The sequence below is a fragment of the Delphinapterus leucas genome, chromosome 7, assembly GCF_059928025.1.
Source record: "Delphinapterus leucas isolate spDelLeu-1000000601 "Yukka" chromosome 7, BTC_Dleu_Yukka2, whole genome shotgun sequence".
Lineage (NCBI taxonomy): Eukaryota > Metazoa > Chordata > Mammalia > Artiodactyla > Monodontidae > Delphinapterus > Delphinapterus leucas.
Window position 1 is genome coordinate 77,809,490 of NC_143135.1, and position 27,269 is coordinate 77,836,758.

The window sequence follows — 27,269 nt, forward strand, 5'->3', positions numbered from 1 at the left end:
TTACTTTGTTTTGTATTTGTATCAAACTACTTATAGTTCATAATTTTAAGTAATAAATAAATTTCAGAATCAAAACTGTCATTGCTTTGTGTAAAGTTTCTTAAGAAAAAGTACCTGGTATACTGTATTGGTTAAGGATTCAAGCAGTGTATTCAGGTTGCGAAATGGACCTATGCTCAAATCTCTGCAGTGCCTGTGTGACCTTTCATCAATTAGCTATTATAACCCTCTTTAAAAAAGAAAACAACCAAAACAGTGATCATTTCTTGAGCATCTTCTATGTGCCAGGTGTTATGCTACAGACTTTACATCCATATCTCATTTAATCATCACAGTACCCCTAAGCAGAGAGAGGGCACTTAAAAAAAAAAAAATATATATATGTATATATAAAATGTTATTTATTTATTTAATCAATCAATTCCATTTCGCAGAAGATCAGAAGCTAAGCAAGCATGTGAACTCTCGTCCTGACCACTGTACACTGTACAACATCATTTATATAAACGTGGGTAGGCACCCTGCTAGTCAACAGTAGAACCAGAATCAAAATTAAGTCTGTCTGCCCCAAACCCCATCTCTTACCACTTCACTCCACTGTCTCTCCATGCAACTCTAAGAAACACAGGAGTTAACACTATAATCAGTGTTTTAATCAGTGTTATTATCCAATAAGTGAAAACTAGAAATGCTAATAATTACTAGATATAGAAGGTCTCAGGTTCCTTAATGGGACAAATATTAAGTCCTTACTTATGGAATGTCATTATTTATAACTTCAAAGGAACTACTGGCTTTAAAATGCACTCTTTAAAAAATGTAGCACTAAGAAAAACATGGCCTATTAAACTACAACACAATGCTTTCTCATCCCATAGACTGTAAGATACATCCATTTCAGAGGTGTTAAAATGTGGAAATACACAAAAACAAAAATGTGTACTTAGACTCAACTAAATATGGTGTTTTCACCATCTACTGGTTCTGATATGAATAAGACTCCTGTTAGAGTCACACTGCCTTCCTTACATGCCACACAGCTCTGTCCTTACAGTTATGGGGATTCTGGACTCTGATGTCCTCCACAGGGCATGCAGCATCATGTGGTCATGTATACGTGAGGAAAAAGTCCATAAAGCTAAAATTATATACTTTGTAGTTAAGGCACATTAAAATGAAAACAACACATTTAAATTTAATTCCTTCAATATTTTATAGCCTCAAGTATATCAATAAATATTGATATTATAAAAAAGGAGTTGCATTAAATTTACTATAATCAAAATGTGCTTTCTGTTTAACTGGTGAAATTTACCAAGAAAACAGATGGTAAGTATTTCTAAAAACACAGTGGTTTTAAAAAATATTTCAAACTTTAAAGCATTTTTAGAGTCAACTCTGTTTAGTCAGTTTCCTTCATGTATTTTTTTCTTTTACGGGTTGATCTAAAAGAGAAAAGAATGAATGTTTCTGAATGTGCTTTTAATCTGACAAAACACCACCTTGATGCGCTTTTAAAGTAAGTTCGATATGATGGATACTGTATGTGGAAGGTAACTTCTAATTTAAATATACTTTTTTTAAAGTCTGGTTTGCTTAGTTCAATGAAAAATTTGAGACATATTTTCATACTATATTCTCCTCCTAAAAATTCATAATGTACATCAACATATCAAAGGCTTACAGTATTCTTATAGTAAAGTAACCTATTCTATTTTACTTTGCTCAATTAGTAGTTCCCAAGTGTTTCTGACATGGAAACTCTGTGTGAGACACATATGCATATGACAACTTAAACAAATCTTGGATAATGGTCATCTATTCTATGGTATTTATTTTATACATACATTAACAATCAAAAGAATGGATTTGCTCTTGTACATATAAGGCTCAAAAGAAAAAACCGAAAGGACTTTGCTGGAATAATAAAAATTGGGAGATGATACCTCCAAAAACCATCAGATCTTTAGAATGACATAGTTTGTTGTTGGGGACTTGTTGATAAAGCTCACCTGAAAAGACAGTTTTGCTACAGATTAACTGATAATGTATATTATACTAACAACTCAGTATCAGGGAAAATGAGGCTGTCAGAAGAATTTATTTTCTTTGTCACAGAAAGCAAAAATCACATTTTTATCAAGGATGTTATTTTAGTATGTCTTGTGTTTGTCAGTAACACTAGGTCAACAGCCTCAGGAGACCTGATAATGGTATTTCTTGCAATTAGAGGTATAAGCAAGTGAAAAGGACTGGCTAAACTTGGGTCTCTGGTAAAAAAAAAAAAAAAAAAAGTATGACACTAATAAAATACAATCATTTTTATAGGTATATCCATTTGCATTTGCAAATAATTATAATCACAAGCTTGCACATAAACAATTTGCTTTGGGCATAGAGGATTAATGGGAATATAACTCATAAATCTATAAATTATTAATCCCTGAGATGAACACTCGCTCTACTCTGATATTTTGTCATGATATTTAAATACAGAATTAATAATAATAAAAAAGTCCTGGCCAATCAAAACTTACATGGTTCTATACCGAATGCCTCTTCTTGAATAATACATTTTGCATCCAATGTAAAGAAAAGATAAAACTCCCAGTGTTAATACAATACCACCAACAAAGCTGCCAGTATCAAATTTTGATCCTTTATTTTCCTTAGAAATAATAGTTGCTGTGACTAGAAGAAAACAAAAGGAAACAAAAAAATAAGGCTTTAGTGCTTTTTAAACATATTGTAATAAGCTAAAACATTCTGAATTTCTATGTAAGAATGCTGATCTGGGGACAAGGGGGAATCGTAAGCACATCAAGGTGCTCTCCAGATGATTTTGTGTCTAGTGACTGGTTCTAGTTTTCTTCACTTGATCCAACACATCCCTTAAATCCCCAGTGCCTACAACCCCAAGATCTTAAGGTGAGACTGGGCTTGGATGGTCTACCAAAACCTCAGAGGCAGCAAGATTTGGTTAATTCTTTTATGAATTTTCTTAAGAGTTCATGCCTTAAACAAAACAGGTCTGGGTAACAGCTGAAATCTTGAAACTGGATCCAATTTGAGTAAATGTTTCTAATTGAAATTTCTCCTTTTGAATAAATTGGGAATTTTAACTATTTTAATTTTATGGAGTCAAGAGCCCCTGAGACATTAAAGTTGATTTCAATACATAAATTGTAGTAATAAAAAAAATAAACTATTTGGAATAGAAGTATATAAAAACACACAAAAGAAACCATGAAGTCTGCTATTTGTTCTGATAAATGTAATCACTAGCTTTTAAACAGAACTTCAACTTTGGATAACTTAAAACAGAATCTTAAGGTTTTTGAATTCATGGTTTCACAGGCATTATATTTTAAACAAATGCAAAAAAATAAAGAGTGCTGAGACTAATACTACATATGTGACTATATATAATACCATTAAAAAATATTTTTATGGCACAAGTAAATTAAAACCAAAGTTCTCCATGATTTAGGTTTAGAAATCATGGAGACTGAGCCTGCCTAATTCCTTTCTAGAATGAGGTTCAAAGAGTTAAAGGTATGACAAGTTTTCAAACCATGCAAAATAAAATCCCATGTTAGGATAAATTATTTATTTACGGATGGATCTCATACAGTCATGATTTGGCATGGTTAAGTTGGAAGCTAATTTTTTTAAAGGGACAAGATAGTTACTAAGTCAACTGACTCTTCCTGATCTCTACAACTAATTTATTCAGGAAATGAGAAATAATTGTCTAAATTTCTACATTTTTACAGAATTGAATGATGTAAATGTGGCATTTTAACAACTATTTTTTCAGCATAGGAAAAATAGGTCCATTTTTATACATACTTGTTACTGATGAAGAAACAGACGTCACCGAACTATTGTGAATTGTGGTCATTGTGGATGTTGATATCTGGGATATATTTTGTGAAACACTTGTGATTTTGAGTGTAGACCTTAAGGTGGTGGAAGTCATATTTGTTGAGACCTCTGGTGTTATCATTTTAGATGTTGCTATGGGTTTTGAGGTGGTGGCTGTCCCGTTATTTGAGACTGAAGCAACTAGAATTGTTGATGGTTTTGCTATGGTTTTCAAGGTAGTGGCGGTCCCGTTATTTGAGACTGAGGCAGCTGCAGTTGTTGATGGTTTTGCTATGGGTTTTGAGGTGGTAGCTGTCATCTTTGAGACTGGGGAAACTGGAGTTTTTGATGGTTTCACATTGAAGTTGGAAGATTCACCTGTATGGCTGAAAAGTACCTGTGGGGCTGCAAGAATATGAAGAAACATTAAAGCCAGAGCTATGACGTAGATAATTAACTCCCACTTCACTGACTTTCGTGGTCATACATAAAGAAAAAGGTCTAACAAACACAGCATCATGAAAGATACTTAGCTTATTAATACTTTGTACTACACAGCAAGAAGCCATAAAACGTATAGTAAAATATTCAACAGGAACCAAGCCTGGATTTACGTAAAGTAAGAAATTTTTGTGAACGTATGGGAAAAAAAGAAACAAGCCGGAAGACTGAGTTCTTTCGATAGAGGGACAGTGTCTTAACCATCTCTGTGTCTGAATGTTCCATGCTTCATGTCACAAATATTAGTTGAATGGATTATGAAACCAATGGATATAAAAAGGGTTTTTAAAGTTTTAAGGTTTCTCTGCCACATTCTTCCAAAAAGCTTTGAGGACAAACAGTAGCTGCATGCTTCTAACCCCCCAGTAGGATGTGAGCATGAGCAAGATACTCTTCCTAAGAGTAAAACCAGTTCCCATGGTGCATTAGGAAGTGAAACAACATCACAGAACGTGGCTAGTTGGAAATCTCACACTGGTGATAATTTTCTGTCATTGGGAAGGTATTTCTAAAATTATTTCTGAAACCTTTAAAAATGCAAAAGCCGGGCTTCCCTGGTGGCGCAGTGGTTGAGAGTCCGCCTGCCGATGCAGGCGACACGGGTTCGTGCCCTGGTCCGGGAAGATCCCACATGCCGCGGAGCGGCTGTACCCGTGAGCCATGGCCGCTGAGCCTGCGCATCCGGAGCCTGTTGCTCCGCAACGGCAGAGGCCACAACAGTGAGAGGCCTGCGCACCGCAAAAAAAAAAAAAAAGCAAAAGCCAATTTTGTAAAGGAGAACCATTGGTGTTAATTTAAAATAAACAATTGGAAATAAATAAATAAGCACTATGACCAAAAATAAATACTAAATATCTATATATGTACAAAATGCCCTATGACCAAAAGCAAACCTTTCTGTCTTAACAATATTCTTTCATACTCTATCTTCATTGTAACATCACAACCTAACTGATGTTTACAACTAAAGATACTTTAGTTATTATAATTTAGTATATACTATTTAAGGAATGAAAAATCTCTTTGCCCTATTAATAGGATGTAATTTATTTCTGTGTTAGTTTCCTAGTCTCAAAGTTTACTTGCAGGTTTAGTGGTTTGTTATGTTGCCTATATACTCCCATTTTACTCTTTATGGCCAAGAACTAAAGTGGAAAGAATTACCCACCGGGCTTGCCTTCTCCTTTTCCCCAGTGACAGCAGCACAAGGCCTTCAGGTTCTCTGTACCACTGCTGCTGTCACATACCAAAAGTGATTACTTCATGCATTATCACCCTTTCACAATTATTCTGGACTTTTTTTTTTCTTTTCTTTTTTTTTGCGGTATGCGGGCCTCTCACTGTTGTGGCCTCTCCCGTGCGGAGCACAGGCTCCGGACGCGCAGGCTCAGCGGCCATGGCTCACGGGCCCAGCTGCTCCGCGGCATGTGGGATCTTCCCGGACCGGGGCACGAACCCGCATCCCCTGCCTCGGCAGGCAGACTCTCAACCACTGTGCCACCAGGGAAGCCCCTATTCTGGACTTTTTATTCAAAGAATTCAAATATTTATTTTCAATTTTACAGGCTGGTTTTAATAGTGCTTATCTGCCCATCTGCTTTTACTCTTTAAATTCCTATCACATTTTGTGAACTTTGGGTCTTTACTGTGTGATCTCTTCCACTATTACCTAATTTTTTAAAAAAGACCAAAGGAATCAGTACTTTTGTATTATATAGGTGAATAAATCATAATTATTCAAGTAGAATGCTATGAACTTGGACTAGTCTTTTATTATTCAATTCTGAATGCTCTATAAACATATAATATAATTTAGCGTTGAAATAATCACCTATTATTTTAATGTAGAGAATGAATTCTATTATAATGAAATTAAATACAGCAAAGAACCATCATTTATATCATATCTTTAGAACAGAATGATCTTTGCAGAGCAAAACAATGAACACAATTCTGCTTTTGGATTCCACATACACACACAGCCTACTCTCTTCTCCCTGCCATAATAAGATATTCTTCAGAGATACGTATGAAGTAACACGGGCAAAAACAGGGAGCTGTAACAGGTTAGTTCTTCACTAAGAAAATTCAAATGTGTTACAGAAACCACTAAGCAGCTAAAATTTTCTATAAATTGACAAAACAGGCCAATAATTTTTATGTTAAGGTGTATTTCATGATGTTTAAATGTGATAACTGCAATGCAAGGATGCTCTCTTCAAGGTCAGAACTCACATTCCATGACTCAACCCCCTTGTCTGTAATATAAGTAAACGGTCATTTGTGCTCCTCTGCAAATGAGACCATCCCACCATGGACGTCTGGGTGTCTTCCTTCTCCCTTAACTGTTCAGCTACTGAGCAGTGCCCTGCAGAGCGTGGCTCAGTGAGTACCTGCAGAGATGTCAGAAGAACAGAGCATCCATGCAGGGCTTGGAAAGGGTGTAGCCCTATCTGACTTTGCTGTTTTAGCCAGTCAGTCTCCCGCTGCCTCTGAGAAGCAGAAGTTGTAACGGCGTGGAGGGTGGGTGACATGAGTGAAGGTGGTCAAAAGGTACAAACTTCTAGTTATAAAATAAATAAGTCATGGGGAGGTAATGTACAGCACATGATGGCTACAGTTAATAATACTATATTGTATATTTGAAAGTTTTTAAGAGAATCTTGAAAGTTCTCATCACAAGAAATAAAATTTTGTAACTAAATATGATGAAATAGGTGTTGTATGTTATATACATTATTATAGATTATGATAGATGTTACTTATTGTGATCATTTTGCAATATATAAATCATTATGTTGTACACCTAAAACTAATACAATGTTATACGTCAATTATATCTCAATCAAAAACAGTACAAAAACATCAAATCAAAACAAAACAAGTTATAAAGGCCCAAAGAGGGTACGTTACTGGAAAGTGTCAAGTGTGCTCTGTGTCCACCTCCACCTCTGCCCACGGAGGAAAAGAGGAGAACGCAGCCGCTCACCTCAAACTAAGCCGAGGGAATCACCCGAAGAGCAGGCCCAGTATCTCCTGGACCTGAAGCGACAAAGACTAAGATTTGACTCAAGCCTGAAAAGTAACTCTAAAGGCGAGAGGCTATGGCTGAGCTGTCTCTACCTGTCAGCAGAGTGTAAAAGGCTGCGCTGGGAGTAGACTCTTATTTCCACTGACAGCAAAGGTGCGTGTTTCCCAAGAACCAAACCAGGCCCCGTGAAACATAGCCAGCATGGGGCTGCCTTAAAAGATAGCCTCCCCAGAGAGTTCTGCGCAGAGGGATGAAGATAACCAGCAGAGAAGTGGAACACCAAAAGCTAGGGGCCAAGGGTGTGTAGTGAGAGGGTCAGCTGGAGGGGAGGCCCTACTGCATCAGGGGAGCTGAAGGGGGAAGCCCCAGCTGTAGGGTCTCCCCGGAATCTACCAAAGAGAACCACATCCGCCACCTAGGGGGCACCTTCGTCAGATGAAAACATCCCAGCTGGCTTTTCCCCTTAAGCCCCTTTAGGCCTGATCCTGGAAGGGTAAAAACCAGGAGAAGTGAGGGGGAGAAAGGCAGAGCAAGGAAGGAAGCCGACAGTGTCAAATTCCCCACTGTCGGTTCCAAACGCGAAGCAGGCCCAGGCTGGCAGAGGGAGAAATTCCAATCATTGTAGACTTTTATTTATTTTGGTATTATTCTGAAAAGGAGAGACACCTTACTAAATACAACTCATTCAATAAACTGGACCTACGTACTACGGATAACACCTCAGCTAACGTAAGTGGAGCTGCGGGAAGGGGTGTATGTGGCACACAGTTGTTAACACTTATTTAGTGTTATATGTCCCCCTAAAATTCATATGTTGAAGCCCTAACCCCCAGTAGTTTAGGATGTGACCGTTTTTGGAGACAGGGTCTTTACAGAGGATTATAATGAAGTTAAAATGAGGTTATGAAGATGAGCCTTAAATACCTGGTGTCCTTATAAAATGGGAAATTTGGAGGCAGACAGACAAACGGGAGGAACACCATGTGAAGACGAAGGCACAGATCACGGTGATGCTTCCAACAGGCCAAGGAAAGCCAAAGATTGCCAGCAAAACACCAGAAACGAGGCGAAAGGCACAGGAAAGATCCTCTCTCAGGGGGCAGCAACCCTGTCGACAATCTGACGATACATCTCTGCTGTTTACACTACCTAGTTAGTGGTCCTTTGTGTGGCAGCCCTAGCAAACTAATGCACTCAGGACCACAGTTCTTTCACTGCTAACAAAACGCGTCTTCAGGCAGCTGAGACACAGCACTCGCCAGTGGCTGTGCTGAGCTTGTTCCTTTCACAGATCCTTGCAACTAATCACTGTGAGATGAATTAAGTCATTCGGTACTTGTCAAACTACTCTCAAAACTTCTTAAATGAAACCTAAGATCACCTATAGATTTCAGAGCTGTAAGAATTTCTTGACCCTAATTCTTGGTTTCAACTAACATAATCACAGGAAAACAAAGTGAAGGGCTGTAGTAAGAGCACCCATGCACCCTCCGTCCCAGCAACTGCCATGTTCAGGCGCAAAAGGGACAAAACAGAGAAAGTACAAACAGGGATGAGTTGATGTTTTGTCACTGCTGAAAAAATACTCAAGACAGTCCCATCAGCACTCCGTTCCTGTTCTGTAATAAGAGAACTATCCCTGGAGCACAATTTTTCTATGACAGAATTCGCACTTCCATGTACTGAGCTCTTCTCTTTACCAAGTGCTAGTGATATTTTTCAGGCATGGTGGGAACGAGCTCAAGCTCTGGATCAGCTCAGCCACTTACTTGCTGGGTTACCTTAGACAAGTTACTTAACCTCTCTGAGATTCAGTCTCCTTCCTCATCTATAAAAAGGGATATCACAGGGGTTTGGGAGAAATAACTGACATAATTTGTATTGAGCACTTAGCACAGTGCCTCCTACGGAGGACCTGCTCAATGAATGGTTACTCTGTATCTCAGCATTTGTTCTACAGAATATACCTCTCCTACAGAGCTGCACTACACAGTTCCCTTACAGGAGGCTGAGTAGTAGTCAGTCAGATCTGCTTCCATGATTATCACCACTGCCATCTGAATAACAGCACATCGAAGAGAATGCTCTTAAAGGTATTTTCAGTTCATTGATATAAATATCCAAGAAGAAAAAAGTGATGTTCCAGGTCTTTTTCTATTAACACCAGCCGGCCACCTTCTTATTACAGCAAGACCAAGGACACTATGAAGCAGACTGTTTTTTCCTGGTACCAGGTAAAAGTACTCATCCTCTTCAAAGTCTGGATTTATTCCAAGTATCTTTGTATAACTATGTTGTGTTGAAATAACTTTCTTTATTCCTATAACCTTAAGCCCCAAACTATCTAAGTGCCATTTTTGTCCTTTAACCTAAATATTTCAAAGTTAAGAGTGACAATTTGTTTTCTTTGGGGTATCAGATACACACTTAAACCAGAGTTGAAAATTCACATTCATTTTTTTAAAAAATCTCAGTTATTTTAAAACGGGATAGTAGTAGTTTTTCATTTCCTATTATAGTTGTCAAAAATACAGAGCTATTTAAGATCATGGATCATAAATTTTTGGTGCCACAGAGTCATTTTGAGGGTTCTATGATTCTAAGTACAGTCTGCAGCTAGTACTAGTCTTGTGTGTGTCTCTTGGAATATTTTTAAACACTGAGAACCTTGAAAATCTCTTTCCCATAGATTTCCACGGATGGAGGTGGGGATGGTTTTGTGATGATTCAAGCACATTTCATTTATTGTGCACTTTATTTCTATTACTACATTGTAATATATAATGAAATAATTATACAACTCACCATAATGCAGAATCTGTGGGAGCCCTGAGCTTGTTTTCACTTGCCACTCACTGATAGGGCTTTTTAAATTTTTATTTATTTATTTATTTTTTGGCTGCATTGGGTCCTCATTGCTGTGCGTGAGCTTTCTCTAGTTGCGGCAAGCGGGGGCTACTTTTCGTTGTGGTGCGCGGGCTTCTCATTGTGGTAGCCTCTCTTTGTTGTGGAGCACGGGCTCTAGGTGCACGGGCTTCAGTAGTTGTGGTGCATGGGCTCAGTTGCTCCACGGCATGTGGGAACTTCCCGGACCAGGGATCAAACTCATGTCCCCTGCATTGGCAGGCAGATTCTTAACCACTGCACCACCAGGGAAGTCTGCTGATAAGGTTTTGATATGAGTCTGCAAGCAAATGATTTATTATGATCTCTGTGCAGTCAAACTTCTCTGCTAATGATAATCTGTATCTGCAGCCACTCCCCAGCCAGATCATCAGGGATTAGAGTCTCATAAGGAGTGTGCAGCCTAGATCCCTCACGTGCACAGTTCACAGTAGGGTTCGAGCTCCTATGAGAATCGAATGCCGCCGCTGACCTGACAGGAGGCGGAGCTCAGGTGGTAATGCAAGCAATGGGGAGCGGCTGTAAATACAGATGAAGCTTCGGTCACTCGCCCGCCGCTCACCTCCTGCTGTGCGGCCCAGTTCCTAACAGGCCACAGACTGGTACTGGTCTGTGGCCTGGGGGTTGGGGACCCCTGCTATAGAGAATCTAAGTATCAGTGTAATCCCAGAAGTACTCATTATTTAGAAAGCAAAGGGGCCTTTCCTCATTGTACATTATGAAAATTCTCCTTGAATTCAAATTACCTGAGGACCAAAAATCCACAGAACTGAAAAATATAGATTAGAAAAAAAATCTTAAAAAGTTCTTTTAAAAAAATCAAGAAAAATCTAGATTTAAAACAATCTAAGAGAAAATTGGGCTTTAAAAAATATATCATCATAAAGAGCTGTCCATTTTCTGAAAATCAAATATATTTTCCTAAACTTCTAAATTCAAAAATTAAAATTCCAAAAAGGAAAAAAAACCTCTCTCTCTCTATACATATATATGAACACAGAAAAATAACAACTGGGGTGTTTTAAATAAGTTATAGTACATCTGTAATAAATTCTGTTCCCACATTTTATTACACTATCATCACTCTACCTAAATCTTTTAATATAAACTCTGGCAGGAGCTGAAAGAGGCATTTTCAGTCAAGGCAATTATCTGCCTTACAGACAGTGAGAACTAACAATTGTGACACAGTCCAGGTTTGTTTAAGGAAATTCATTCCGAAGGGCGATCCTGTGCATTCCCAGAGCTGTACAGAAAGCAGATGAGCAAGAGAGGGTCAGAAAAGGAACTTGGCTTTTCAAGGCAGTCAGAACCCAACTCAGCCAAGGCTGAGCTGGCCGGGGCTGTGTAGACAATATCCAGGCTTTGTTATGATATTGCCATAGGTCTTTCCCATTCTATTTCATTACCACAGACCCAGCCCACAATTTGTAACCCTAGCTAATTAAAAATAAATAAATAAATAAGGCAAGAATCACATTCACAAGGGCATCAGGCAAGCTGATATTATTTTTCCTCTGTTCCTGCTCCAAACCTTCCCAGCCTCTCATCCTGGCAATCTCCACTCTCCACAGAATAGAATTCACTCTATCTGCTATTCTTCCCCAACACATTCCAGTCAGCCTGGCTTCTCACTCCTCCCAGCACTGAGTATTATTGGGCTGGCCAAAAATTCATTCAGGTTTTCCCCTAAGACGTCACAGAAAAACTGGAATGAACTTTTTGGCCAATCCAATACCTACTCAGCGCCAAGAACAATGCTAGGAGGCTCTGCAGAAACAATAAAGATGCAATCCTTCTCAGATACTCCTTTATTTTTAACTTTATTTTATTATTTATCTCCTTATTTTGCATTTTTCTGGACTCTTAATTGTATTATCTTACCTTTTAAATGGAATTAGTTGGTTATTAATTGCAAGACCTACATCTTGCATTTTCATTTTACTCTATGTAAGTGCCAGGCACCGTTTTGGAAGAACTCGATCACTTCTAGCATGTGCTCCACACTATGCAAGGAGGGAAGAGGCCAAAAGCGATCCCTTCGCCGTGATGACAAGGCCACGGTCTCCTCTGCTGCCTAATCTTCTGCTACTCTTTTCCGCCCCAGCAGATTTACTCAGCTTTCCCTATGCGGTCGATTTACTTCTGTTGCTTTGTTATAGTACTTCCTCTGCCTGGGATGCTTCCCACCCATTCTTTACCTGGTGAAACCCTATTACTGCTCCTGGCCCAGCCCAGAAATTACACTGAAGTTATATTAAATGTACAAAACAGGCCACGTAAAAGACAAAGATTATCAACTGGATAGCAAAATTATGAACTGTTCATAAAAAATATATCTTAAAACTAAGATTCCAAAAAGCTGAGAAGTATTGAAAGTGAAGGTATAGGAAAGAAATATACTATACAATTACTAATCAGAGAAAAGGTGATGAGTGGTACTGGTTCACGATGATGACATGGGAAGATCCTAAACTCACCACTTCCCATAGACACACTGAATCTACAGCCAATTACACAACAATTTCCTCTGGGAAAAAAGACACCCCAAAACTGGCTGAGTGACTCCTACACATCGGGCAAATGAGAAAAAAACCAACACTGAGGCAGGAAGGAGAGGCTGACACAATCTCGCCATAAACTCTGCAACCCGCTCCTGCCCCCAACCTGCTGCAGTGACACACAATCAGAAGGGAACTCAAAACCCGTAGCTTCTCCCTGAGGAGTGAAAGGTTTGAACCCCACATCAGGCACCCGACTTTTAAGACCTGCACCTGAGAGGTGAGCCCTCTAAGCTTTGAAAACCAATGGGGCCATGTCCTTGAGACCCCCAAGGCCATAGCCAACTGAGAAATGGCTCTTAAAGGGCACTCATCTTCAGACTCACCCCACCCCAAGGACCAGCTCAGAGGCAGTCAATTGAGAGGCACCCAGACTTTATGTGAAAGAGGCTCATTTGCTAATCTTCAAGTTTGGTATGAGCAGAAGGAATCTAATCTAACACATGTCTAAGGGCCTACTGGGGTGCCCTCTAGGGACAGAGGCTGGCGGGCACCATCTTTGTGCTCTCCCTCACTCCAGCTCACCAGGATCTCCCAGAAAGGAGCCTATGCCCATCTCTGGTGCCCCAATTTTTGTGGTTGCTGCCAGGGGAGACCTTTAGAATGACTGGCTCTGGTCAGCAGGGTATATGCTCACAAGTTCCATAGGACTGTAACCAACAGAGAAAGAGCTCTCAACCAGCTACCACTCCCCAGGGCACAGCAAGAGGCAACAGACCCAGGAGCTCAGCCTTTCTGTGAAAGAGGCCCATTATCTTATCAGCTAGGCCTGAGGGGCAGGCTTCTAATTAAACACACATCTAAGGGCTGATCGCAATCCTTTCCAGAGACTTGGGGGGTGGGTGCTATCTTCATGTTCTCCCTCTGCCACACTCCAGAGCACCAGTGTATCCTGGAGTGGACTTGTATATGTGTCTGGTGCCCTGTTTTTTGTGGCTGCCGCCCCCCACACCGCCAGGGGATGCACTTGATTGCCTGGCTCTGGAGGCCAGGGGGGCTTGTGTTCCTAGGTCCCATGGGACTGTAACAAATGCAAAGGTAGTTCCTGGCTGGCTACCACCCCCAGAGAACTGTGCAGATAGCAGATCTTTCTGAGAGAGAGGCCTTCTTGCTTGTCCAGGAGCTTTGGCCTGAGGGGCAGGCTTAGGGTTTGGCACACTTTTAGAGGCCTACAAAGGCGCTCTCGGGAATGGAGGCCAGGGGACACCATCTTTGCACTCTCTCTTTGCCTCATTCCAGGTCTCTGGGATCTTCTGGAAAGGAGGCTGTCCATTTTTCTGAGGTACCAATTTTGTGATGCTGCCCAGGGGATACCTCCAGATCACCTGGCTCTAGCTGCCAGTGGGACTTATGTTTGTGGTCCAGGAGAACTGTATATATTTGCATACTTTGAAAGCTGTTACCTGAGGGTTTAGCTTCCAATCAGGTTTAGTCTAGGTGCGGACTGAGATCCTCTCCTACACTGACAGGTCTTGGCATACTCTCAGCTACTAGCATCCATTAAAAACAAAATAGACTACTTAACAATCAAAAAAGTTTGAGAGACAACCAAGAGCTAGGGCAGGATTGAACAATAAGGTTCATCTCCTGCATGGACTCACTCCTTCAAGTCTGGGCAAGGTGGCTGTTTCATCTAATGCATAGAAACCAATGCAGAGAATCAAGGAAAATGAAGAAACAGAGAAATATGTTCCACAGGAAAGAACAAGATAAAACATCAGAAAAAGACTTTAATGAAACAAAGATAAGTAATTTACCTGATAAAGAGTTCAAAATAACTGTCATAAAGATTCTCACTGAATTTGGGAGAAGAATGGATGAATACAGTCAGAACTTCAACAAAGGGAAAATGTAAGAAAGTATCAAAAGAAGTCACAGAGCTGAAGAATACAATAACTGAAAAATATACTAAAGGGGCTCAAGAGTAGACTAGATAAAGCAGGAGAAAGGATCAGTGAACTCAAGGACAGGACAGTGGAACTCTTCCAATCAAAGCAGCAAAAAGGAAACAGAGTGGAAAAAAAAGTGAAGATACTTTGAGGGACTTACAAGACAACATCAAGCAGACCAACATTTGCATTATAGGGGTCCCAGGAAAATAAGAGAGAAAGGGGCAGAAAATTTATTGAAAGAAAATAATGGCTGAAAAGTTTCCCAACCTGGGGAGGGACTGATATCCAGATCCAGGAAATCCAGAGAGTTCCAAATAAGATGAACCCAGAGAGACCCACACAAAGACACATTATAATTAATGTGTCAAAAGATAAAGACAAGGAGAAAATCTTAAAGGCAGCAAGAAAACCCCCCAACCTATTCCATATAAGGGAATCCTCATAAAACCAACAGATTTTTCAGCAGAAACTTTGCAGGCCAGAAGGGAGTGGCACAATATATTCAAAGTGCTTAGAGGAAAAACTGTCAACCAAGAATACTCAATCTCGCAAAGTTATCATTCAGAATTGAAGGAGAGATCAAGAGTTTTTCCAGAAAAGCAAAAGCTAAAGGAGTTCACCACTAAACTGGCCTTATAAGAAATGTTAAAGGGACTTCTTTAAGCTGAAACAAGAAGGTGCTAATCAGTAACAGAGAACATATTAAAGAATAAGTATCACTGGTAAAGGTAAAATTCAGAATAATCTAATGTAAAGGTGGTAGATTAATCACTTATAGAGCTAGTATGGAGATTAAAACACAAAACTAATAAAAATAACTATAATTATAATAATTAGTTGAAGAATACACAGGATAAAAAGATGTAAATGTGACATCAAAAACATAAAACGTGGGGGTGGGGAGAGCAAAACTGTAGAGCTTTAGAACCTATTTATATTTAAGTTGTTACCAGCTTAACACAGACTGTTATAAATAAGTTCTTATATGTAAGCTTCAAGGTAACCACAAAGAAAAAGACCTCTAGTAGATACACAAAACATAAAGGAATCTAAGCATACCACTAAAGTATGTCACCAAACCACAAAAGAAGACAACAAGAGAAGAAGAAAGGAATACAGGACCTGCAAAACAGCCAGAAAACAATTAACAAAATGGAAGTAAGTCCATACCTATCAACAATTACTTTAAATGTCAATGGGCTAAATTTTCCCATTGAAAGATACAGAGTGGATTAAAAAAACCCACCCATCTATATGTTGCCTACAGGAGACTCACTTCAGATACAAGGACACAGAGACTGAAAGAGAGGGGATAGAGAAATATATTCCCTGCAAACGGAAACAAAAAGAAAGCTGGGGTAGCTATACTTACATCAGACAAAATAAACTTTAAAACAAAGATATTAATAAGAGACAAAGAAGGGCATCACATAAAGGTGTTAAACAAATAAGAAAATATTTGTAAATATTTATGCACCCAACATAGGAGCACCTAAATATATAAAGCAAATATTAACAGACCTACAGGGAGAAAAAGACAGCAATACAATAACAATGAGGGACTTTAATACCCCACTTACATCAATGGATAGATCAGACAGAAAATCAATAAGGAAACACTGGCCTTAAATGACATGTTAGAACATAGAGACTTAACAGATATATACAGAACATTTCATCCAAGAAGCAACAGAATGCACAATCTTCTCAAGTGCACATGGAGTATTCTCCAGGATAGATAATATATGAGGCCAGAAGACAAGTCTTAACAAAATTAAGAAGACTAAAATAATATCAAGCATCTTTTCCAACCACAATGGTAGGAAACTAGAATTCAATTACAAGAAGAAAACTGGAAAGTGCACAAATATGTGGAAATTAAACAACATGCTACTGAACAAATGGGTCAAAGAAGAAATCAAAGAGGAAACAAAAAATACCTTAAGACTAATGAAAATGTAAATACAGCATACCAAAACTTATGGGATGCAGCAAAAGTAATTCTAACAGGGAAGTGCATAGCTATAAATGCTGACGTCAGGAAACAAGAAAAATCTCACATAAACAACGTAACTTTACACTAAAGAAACTAGAAAAAAAAACAAATGAGACTCAAAGTTAGAAGAATTAAAATAACAAAGGTCAGAGTAGAAAAATGAAATAGAGACTAAAATGACAATAGAAAACATCAATGAAATCAAGAGCTGCCATTTTGAGAAGATAAACAACAAATGGACAAACTTTCAGCTAAAGTCAGAATTGAAAGAGGTGACATCAAAACAGATACCACAGAAATACAAAGAATTTTCAGACACTACTATGAACAATTATATGCCAAAAAATTGGACAACCTAGGAGAAATAGATAAATTCTTAGAAACATAAAACCTTCCAAGACTGAATCATGAAGAAACAGAAAATCTGAACAGACCAATAGGGAGGTTGAATCAGTAATCAAAACCTCCTAAAGATAGCCTCATCCACCAGAAGGCAGACAGCAGAAGCAAGAAGAACTACATTCCTGCAGCCTGTGGGAAAAAAAAAAACACATTCACAGAAAGATAGACAAGATGAAAAGGCAGAGGGTTATGTACCAGATGAAGAAACAAGATAAAACCGCAGAAAAACAACTAAATGAAGTGGAGATAGGCAAACTTCCAGAAAAAGAATTGAAAATAATGATAGTGAAACAGACAAAACCTCAGAAAAACAACGAAAGGAAGTGGAGAGAGGCAACCTCCCAGAAAAAGAATTCAGAAAAATGATAGTGAAGATGATCCAGGACCTCGGAAAAAGAATGGAGGCAAAGATAGAGAAGATGCAAGAAATGTTTAACAAAGACCTAGAAGAATAAAGAACAAACAAACTGAGATGAACAATAAAATAACTGAAATGAAAACTATACTAGAAGGAATCAAGAGCAGAATAACTGAGGCAGAAGAATGGATAAGTGACCTGGAAGAAAGAATGGTGGAATTCACTGCTGTGGAACAGAATAAAGAAAAAAGAATGAAAAGAAATGAAGACAGCCTAAGAGACCTCTGGGACAACAGTAAACGCAAGAACATTCGCATTATAGGGGTCCCAGAAGGAGAAGAGAGAAAGGACCCGAGAAAATATTTGAAGAGATTATAGTTGAAAACGTTCCAAACATGGGAAAGGAAATAGGCACCCAAGTCCAGGAAGCGCAGAGAGTCCCATACAGGATAAACCCAAGGAGAAACATGTTGAGACACAAAGTAATCAAATTGGCAAAAATTAAAGACAAATAAAAATTATTGAAAGCAGCAAGGGAAAAATGACAAATAACATACAAGGGAACTCCCTTAAGGTTAACAGCTGATTTCTCAGCAGAAACTCTACAAGCCAGAAAGGAGTGTCATGATATACTTAAAGTGATGAAAGTAAAGAACCTACAACCAAGATTACTCTACCCAGCAAGGATCTCATTCAGATTTGAAGGAGAAATCAAAAGCTTTACAGACAAGCAAAAGATAAGGGAATTCAGCACCAACAAACCAGCTCTACAACAAATGCTAAAGGAACTTCTCTAAGTGGGAAACACAAGAGAAGAAAAGGACCTACAAAAACAAACCCAAAACAATTAAGAAAATGGTCATAGGAACATACATATCGATAATTACCTTAAATGTGAATGGAGTAAATGCTCCAACCAAAAGACACAGGCTCGCTGAATGGATGCAAAAATAAGACCCATATATATACTGTCTACAAGAGACCCACTTCAGACCTAGGGACACATACAGACTGAAAGTGAGGGGATGGAAAGAGATATTCCATGTAAATGGAAATCAAAAGAAAGCTGGAGTAGCAATACTCATATCAGATAAAATAGAATTTAAAATAAAGAATGTTACAAGAGACAAGGAAGGACACTACATAATGATCAAGGGATCAAATCCAAGAAGAAGATATAACAATTATAAATATATATGCACCCAACTTGGACCACCTCAATAAATAAGGCAATTGCTAACAGCTATAAAACAGGAAATAGACAGTAACAAAATAATAGTGGGGGACTTTAACCAATGGACAGATCATCCAGTGGACAGATCATCCAAATTGAAAATAAATAAGGAAACACAAGCTTTAAATGACACAACAGACCAGATAGATTTAAATGATATTTATAGGACATTCCATCCAAAAACAGCAGGTTACACTTTCTTCTCAAGTGCACAAGGGACATTCTCCAGAATAGCTCACATCTTGGGTCACAAATCAAGCCTCAGTAAATTTAAGAAAACTGAAATCATATCAAGCATCTTTTCTGACCACAACGCAGTGAGATTAGAAATGAATTACAGGGAAAAAAATGTAAAAAACACGAACATGTGGAGGCTAAACAATACGTTACTAAATAACCAAGAGATCACTGAAGAAATCAAAGAGGAAATCAAAAAATACCTAGAGACAAATGACAATGAAAACACAACGATCCAAAACCTATGGGATGCAACAAAAGCAGTTCTAAGAGAAAAGTTTATAGCTATACAAGCCTACCTCAAGAAACAAGAAAAATCTCAAATCAACAATCTAACCTTACACCTAAAGGAACTAGAGAAAGAAGAACAAACAAAACCCAAAGTTAGCAGAAGGAAAGAAATCATAAAGATCAGAGCAAAAATAAATGAAACAGAAACAAAGAAAACAATAGCAAAGATCAATAAAACTAAAAGCTGGTTCTTTGAGAAGATAAACAAAATTGATAAACCATTAGTTAGACTCATCAAGCAAAAGAGGGAGAGGACTGAAATCAATAAAATTAGAAATGAAAAAGGAGAAGTTACAACAGACACCGCAGAAATACAAAGCATCCTAAGAGACTACTACAAGCAACTCCAGGCCAATAAAATGGACAACCTGGAAGAAATGGACAAATTCTTAGAAAGGTATAACCTTCCAAGACTGAATCATGAAGAAATAGAAAATATACACAGACTAATCACAAGTAATGAAAATGAAACTGTGATTAAAAATCTTCCAACAAACAGAAGTCCAGGACCAGATGGCTTCACAGGTGAATGCTATCAAATATTTAGAGAAGAGCTAATACCCATCCTTCTCAAAATCTTCCAAAAAATTGCAGAGGAAGGAACACTCCCAAACTCATTGTATGAGGCCACCATCATCCTGATACCAAAACCATACAAAGGTACTACAAAAAAAGAAAATTACAGAACAATATCACTGATGAATATAGATGCAAAAATCCTCTACAAAATACTAGCAAACAGAATCCAACAACACATTAAAAGGATCATACACCACGGTCAAGGGGGATTTATCCCAGGGATGCAAGGATTCCTTAATATAGGCAAATCAATCAATGTGATACACCACATTAACAAATTGAAGAATAAAAACCATTTGATCATCTCAGTAGATGCAGAAAAAGCTTCTGACAAAATTCAACACCCATTTATGATAAAAACTCTCCAGAAAGTGGGCATAGAGGGAACCTACCTCAACATAATAAAGGCCATATACGACAAAGCCACAGCAAACATCATTCTCAATGGTGAAAAACTGAAAGCATTTCCTCTAAGGTCAGGAACAAGACAAGGATATCCACTCTCACCACTATTATTCAACATAGCTTTGGAAGTCCTAGCCATGGCAATCAGAGAGGAAAAAGAAATAAAAGGAATACAAATTGGAAAAGAAGAAGTAAAAGTGTCACTGTTTGCAGATGACAAGATACTATACATAGAGAATCCTGAAAATGCCACCAGTAAACTACTAGAGCTAATCAATTGGTAAAGTTGCAGGATACAAAATTAATACCAAGAAATCTCTTGCATTCCTACACACTAATGATGAAAAATCTGAAAGAGAAATTAAGGAAACGCTCCCATTTACCACTGCAACAAAAAGAATAAAATACCTAGGAATAAACCTACCTAGGGAGACAAAAGACCTGTATGCAGAAAACTATAAGACACTCATGAAAGAAATTAAAGATGATACCAACAGATGGAGAGATATACCATGTTCTTGGATTGGAAGAATCAATATAGTGAAAATGACTATACTACCCAAAGCAATCTACAGATTCAATGCAATCCCTATCAAATTACCAATGGCATTTTTTACATAACTAGAACAAAAAATCTTAAAATTTGTATGGAGACACAAAACACCCCGAATAGCCAAAGCAGTCTTGAGGGAAAAAAACGGAGCTGGAAGAATCAGACTCCCTGACTTCACACTGTACCAGAAAGCTACAGTAATCAAGACAATAGGGTACTGGCACAAAAACAGAAACACAGATCAGTGGAACAAGATAGAAAGCCCAGAGATAAACCCACACACCTATGGTCAACTAATCTATGACAAAGGAGGCAAGGATGTACAATGGAGAAAAGACAGTCTCTTCAATAAGTGGTGCTGGGAAAACTGGACAGCTACATGTAAAAGAATGAAATTAGAACACTCCCTAACACCATACACAAAAATAAACTCAAAATGGATTAGAGACCTAAATGTACGACCGGACACTATAAAACTCTTAGAGGAAAACATAGGAAGAGCACTCTTTGACATAAATGACAGCAAGATCTTTTTTGATCCACCTCCTAGAGTAATGGAAATAAAACAAAAATAAACAAATGGGACCTAATGAAACTTAAAAGCTTTTGTACAGCAAAGGAAACCATAAACAAGACGGAAAGACAACCCTCAGAATGCGAGAAAATATTTGCAAATGAATCAACGGACAAAGGATTAATCTCCAAAATATATAAACAGCTCATGCAGCTCAATATTAAAGAAACAAACAGCCCAATCCAAAAATGGGCAGAAGACCTAAACAGACATTTCTCCAAAGAAGCCATACAGATGGCCAAGAAGCACATGAAAAGCTGGTCAATATCACTAATTATTAGAGAAATGCAAATCAAAACTACAGTGAGGTATCACCTCACACCAGTTAGAATGGGCATCATCAGAAAATGTACAAACAACAAATGCTGGAGAGGGTGTGGAGAAAAGGGAACTCTCTTGCACTGTTGGTGGGAATGTAAATTGATACAGCCACTATGGAGAACAGTATGGAGGTTCCTTAAAAAACTAAAAATAGAATTACCATATGATCCAGCAATCCCACTACTGGGCATATACCAAGAGAAAACCATAATTGAAAAAGACACATGCAACCCCAATGTTCATTGCAGCACTATTTACAACAACCAGGTGATGGAAGCAACCTAAATCCCCAACAACAGATGAATGGATAAAGAAGATGTAGTACATATATACAATGGAATATTACTCAGCCATAAAAAGGAATGAAATTGAGTCCTTTGTTGAGACATGGATGGATCTAGAGACTGTCATACAGAGTGAAGTAAGTCAGAAAGAGAAAAACAAATATCGTATATTAAGGCATGTATATGGAACCTAGAAAAATGGTACAGATGAACTGGTTTGTAGGGCAGAAGTTGAGACACAGATGTAGAGAACAAATGTATGGACACCAAGGGGGGAAAGCCGTGGGGGGCTGGGGGTGGTGGTGTGCTGAATTGGGCAATTGGGATTGACATGTATACACTGATTTGTATAAAACTGATGACTAATAAGAACCTGCTGTATAAAGAAATAAATAAAACAAAATAGAAAAAAAAAAAACCCTAAAAACAAAAAACGAAACAAAAGAAAAACCTCCTAGCAAACAAAAGTCCAGGACAGGACAGCTTCACTGGTGAATTCTGCCAAATATTCAAGAATTAATACCAACCCTTCTCAAAAGCCTTCCAAAAAAACAGAAGAGAGAAGACTTCAAAAGTAATTTTAAGAGGTCAGCATTACCTTGATACCAAAATCAGACAAGGATGCCACAACAAAAGAAAATTACAGGCCAATACCCCTGATGAATATGGATGCAAAAATCCTCAACAAAATATTACCAAACTGGGTTCATCAATACATGAAAAGAATCATACACCATAATCCAGTGGGATTTATTCCAGTGATGCAAGGATGGTTCAACATCTGCAAATCAATGTTATATACCACATTAACAAAATGAAGGATAAAAACCATATGATTATCTCATTAGATGCAGGAAAAGCATTTAGGAAAATTCAACATTTATGATAAAAATTCTCTGCAAAGTGGGCACAGAAGGAATGTACCTCAACATAATAGAGGCCATATATGATAAGCCCACAGCTAACATCATACTCAACAGTGAAAAGCTGAAAGCTTTTCCTGTAAAATCAGGAACAAGACAAGTATGCCCATTCTCACCACTTTTATTCAACACAGTATTGGAAGTCCTAGCCCGAACAATTAGGCAAGAAAAAGAAATAGGGGCTTCCACTGGTGGTGCAGTGGTTGAGAATCTGCCTGCTAATGCAGGGGACACGGGTTCGAGCCCTGGTCTGGGAGGATCCCACATTCCGCGGAGCAACTAGGCCCGTGAGCCACAACTACTGAGCCTGCGCGTCTGGAGCCTGTGCTCTGCAACAAGAGAGGCCACGACAGTGAGAAGCTCACGCACCACGATGAAGAGTGGCCCCCACTTGCCACAACTAGAGAAAGCTCTCGCACAGAAACGAAGACCCAACAGAGCAAAAATAAATAAATTAATAAACTCCTACCCCCAACATCTTCTAAAAAAACAAAAAGAAATAAAAGGCATCCAAATTAGAGAGAAAGAAGTAAAATTGTCAGTATTTGCAAATAACATGGTATTATAAATAGAAAACCCTAAAGACTCCACAAAGAAAGTGTTAGAACTAATAAACAAATTCAATAAAGTTTCAGGATACAAAATCAATATACAAAAATCTACTGCGTTTCTATACACTAATAACAAACTATCACAAAGAGAAATTAAGAAACCAATCCCATTTACAATTGCATGAAAGAGAATAAAATACCTAGGAAAAAATTTAACCGAGTAGGTAATGGACCTGTATACTGAAAACTATAAGACATTGATGTAAGGAATTAAAGAAGACACAAATAAATGGAAAAATATTCTGTGATCACGAATTAGAAGAACATTGTTAAAATATCCACACCATCCAAAGCAATCTACAGAGTCCATGCAATCTCTATAAAAATTCCAATGGTATTTTTCATAGAAATTGAACAAATGATCCTAAAATTTGTATGGAATCACAGAAGTCCCTGAGTAGCCAAAGCAATCTTGAGAAATAAAAACGAAGCTGGAGGCATCACACTTTCTAAATTTAAGCTATAATTACAGAGCTATAGTAATCAAAACAGTATGGTATTGGCATGAAAACAGACATATATATCAACAGAACACAGAGCCCAGAAACCACACATGTATGGTCAATTAATTTATGACAAAGAAGCCAAGAATATACAATGGGGGAAAGAACAATCTCTTCAATAAATGGAGATGGGAAAACCGGACAGCCATATGCAACAGAATGAAACTGAACCGCTGTCTTACACCACACACAAAGCATTAATTCCAAGTGGGGTAAAGACTTAATAGTACCTAATGTAAGACCTGAAACTATAAAACATCTAAAAAAAAATAGGTGGTAAAGTCCTTAAGTCTTGGCTATGATTTTTGGGATTGACACCAAAAGCAGAGACAACAAAAGCAAAAATAAACAAGTGGGACGACATCAAACTAAGATGCTTCTGCACAGCAAACGAAACCATCAACAAAATGAAAAGGCAACCTATTGAATGGGAGAAAATATTCGTAAATCATGTATCTGTTAAGGGGTTAGTATCCAAATTATATAAAGAAGTCATATAACTCAATAGCAAGAAAACCAGTAATTTCATTTAAAAAATAGGCACAGAATCTGAATAGACATTTTCCCAAAGAAGACATACAACAGACATATGAAAAGTGTTCAACATCACTAATCATCAGGAAAATGCAAATCAGAGACACAATGAGATATCACCTCCTAACTGTTAGAATGGCTATTATCAAAAAGACAAAAAATAACAAGTCTTAGGAAAGATATGGAGAAAAGGGAATCCTTGTGCTCTCTGGGTGAGAATGTAAATTGGTGCAGCCACTATGGAAAACAGTATGGAGGTTCCTCAAGATAGACCTACTGTATGATACAGCAATCCACCCCTGGGTATTTATTCCAGCGCCCCCCCCCCAAATGAAAACACTAAGTTGAAAAGATATATATATATACACACTGCCATGTTCAGTCCAGCATTATGTACAACAGCCAAGATATGTAACCTAAGTGGCCTTTGATGAGTGAATGGATAAAGATGTGACACAGACACACGCACACGTGCACACACACACACACACACACACAGTGGAATATTGCTCAGCCATTAAAAAAAAAAGAAATCTTGCCATTTGTGACAACAGGAATGGACCTTGAGTGCATTATGCCAAGTGAAATAAGTCAGAGGAAAAAAAATACTGTACGATGTCACTTTTATGTGGAATCAAAAGAAAAAACTGAGCTCACAGATAGGCGGCTGTCAAATGTGGAGAAGCTCGGGCGGGGCGGGGCAGGGGTGGTGGGTGAAAAGGATGAAGAGGACAAGAGGTACAAACTTTGAGTTATACAATAAATAAGTCAGGGGATGTAATGTACAGACTGGCGACTATAGTTAATACTGTACTGCACATTTAAGTTACTAAGAGAGCGGCCGACCCGTCAGCAGCTGATGGCGGTCTTGAGGGGCAGCGCCATGCTGCTCCCTGCAAGCTGGTCCCGCGGCCAGGCGGGTAGCTGGCCCGAGGGCGCGGTGCCATGAAGCTGTACAGCCTCAGCGTCCCGTACAAAGGCGATGCCAAGGCGGTGCCGCTCAAAGCTGCGTACGACGTGCCCTCCTTCAGCTTCTTCCAGTGGTCCAGAGTTCAGGAATTCATGACCTTCACAAGTCAACTGATTGTGGAGCGCTCTTCAAAAGGCAGCAGAGCTTCTGTCAAAGAACAAGAGTATCTGTGCCATGTCTAAGTGAGAAGCGACAGTCTGGTGGGAGTGGTCATTGCTGACAGTGAATACCCATCCCGGGTGGCGTTTACCTTGCTGGAGAAGGTACTAGACGAATTCTCCAAGCAGGTCGAAAGGCCAGACTGGCCAGTTGGATCCCCCAATACCATCCAGTATGCAGGCCTGGACAGTCACCTCAGTAGATACCAGAACCTCCGAGAAGCTGACCCAATGACTAAAGTGCAGGCTGAACTAGATGAGACCAAAATCATCCTGCACAACACCACGGAGTCTTTGTTAGAGCGAGGCGAGAAGCTAGATGACCTGGTGTCCAAATCCGAAGTGCTGGGAATACAGTCTAAAGCCTTCTATAAAACGGCCTGGAAACAAAACTCGTGCCATGCAATCATGTGACAGCAGCTGGCAGAGGCCCCTGAGCTGGAACGTCACCGTCATTCACATCGCAACTGCAGCCCCCAGGAAGCAGAGCCGCTGTGGAACGACCCGAGTGGGACAGACTCAACTTTGGCTTTGGAGCTCCTGGGAGGAACCGAAGGGTGGAAGGGACCTGGCAGTGGGGAACGTTCAAATTCACATGTCTAGTAATTTGAGGCCCCCTAAAAGTGTATTTTTGGGGCCAAATGAAACCATAAAGCTCAGTGACTCCCGTTTAAAAAAAACAAAAAAGTTACTAACAGAATAAATCTTAAAAGTTCTCATCACAAGAAAGAAAAAAAATTTGTAACTATGTGTAGTGTTGGATGTTAACTAGGCTTATCATTTTGCCAGTATACACGATTATCAAATCATTATGCTGTATGACTGAAACTAATATAAAGTTTCACATCAATTATACCTCAATAAATAAAAGGAATGACCTTTGCCTCTTTTAAAATTAAGTTTTATACACTATGCTTATGTAATAAAACAGATTCCATAGTCCTTCTCCTACCAATTTTGTCACTTAAAAACATGGTCAAGGGCTTCCCTGGTGGCGCAGTAGTTGAGAGTCCGCCTGCCGATGCAGGGGACGCGGGTTCGTGCCCCAGTCCGGGAAGATCCCACATGCCGCGGAGCGGCTGGGCCCGTGAGCCATGGCCGCTGAGCCTGCGTGTCCGGAGCCTGTGCTCCGCAACGGGAGAGGCCACAGCAGTGGGAGGCCCGCGTACCGGAAAACAAAAAACAAAAAACATGCTCAAGATTATAAGATAATTCAGTAAAGAGACTTTTTTTGGTGGGGGAGGTTTCTTGTAAATTCAAGTCAGGAAAAGCTACGAATAAGGGCAGAAATCAGTTGTGATAAATTAAAGGAATAACTAGTACCTACCAGCCATGAGTAAAAAGAAAAAAAACCCAGAGATAAGACACTGATAACACAAGCCAAATTATGACCATAAATAAAGTTTTCCTGGCACACAGCTACACTCATTCACTCAAATATTGTCTGTGTCTGCTGTGGTGCCAGGACAGAATTGATTATAGTTGCGATGGAGACCATATGGGCCCCAAAGCCACAAGTATTTACCACGTGGCCCTTCACAGAAAAAGTTTACTGATTTCCGTCACAGGTTGTGGGTTTG

General features: G+C 38.9%; 1 protein-coding gene and 1 pseudogene across 2 annotated transcripts in view; one reads left to right on the plus strand and one right to left on the minus strand.

Annotated features, from left to right (window-relative positions):
• The window catches only part of TMEM123 (transmembrane protein 123), a 72,420-nt gene that overhangs the window by 2,622 nt on the left and 42,529 nt on the right, over positions 1-27,269 (minus strand). For both annotated transcript variants that reach the window (XM_089915456.1, XM_022562044.3), the window contains exons 3-4: positions 3,853-4,272; positions 2,538-2,691 (exon numbers count right to left, since the gene is read on the minus strand). In XM_089915456.1, the coding sequence (XP_089771582.1) occupies positions 2,538-2,691; positions 3,853-4,272 (574 nt within the window). The remainder of the gene's footprint in view (positions 1-2,537; positions 2,692-3,852; positions 4,273-27,269) is intronic.
• LOC149748769 (synaptobrevin homolog YKT6 pseudogene) lies at positions 25,260-27,268 on the plus strand (annotated as a pseudogene).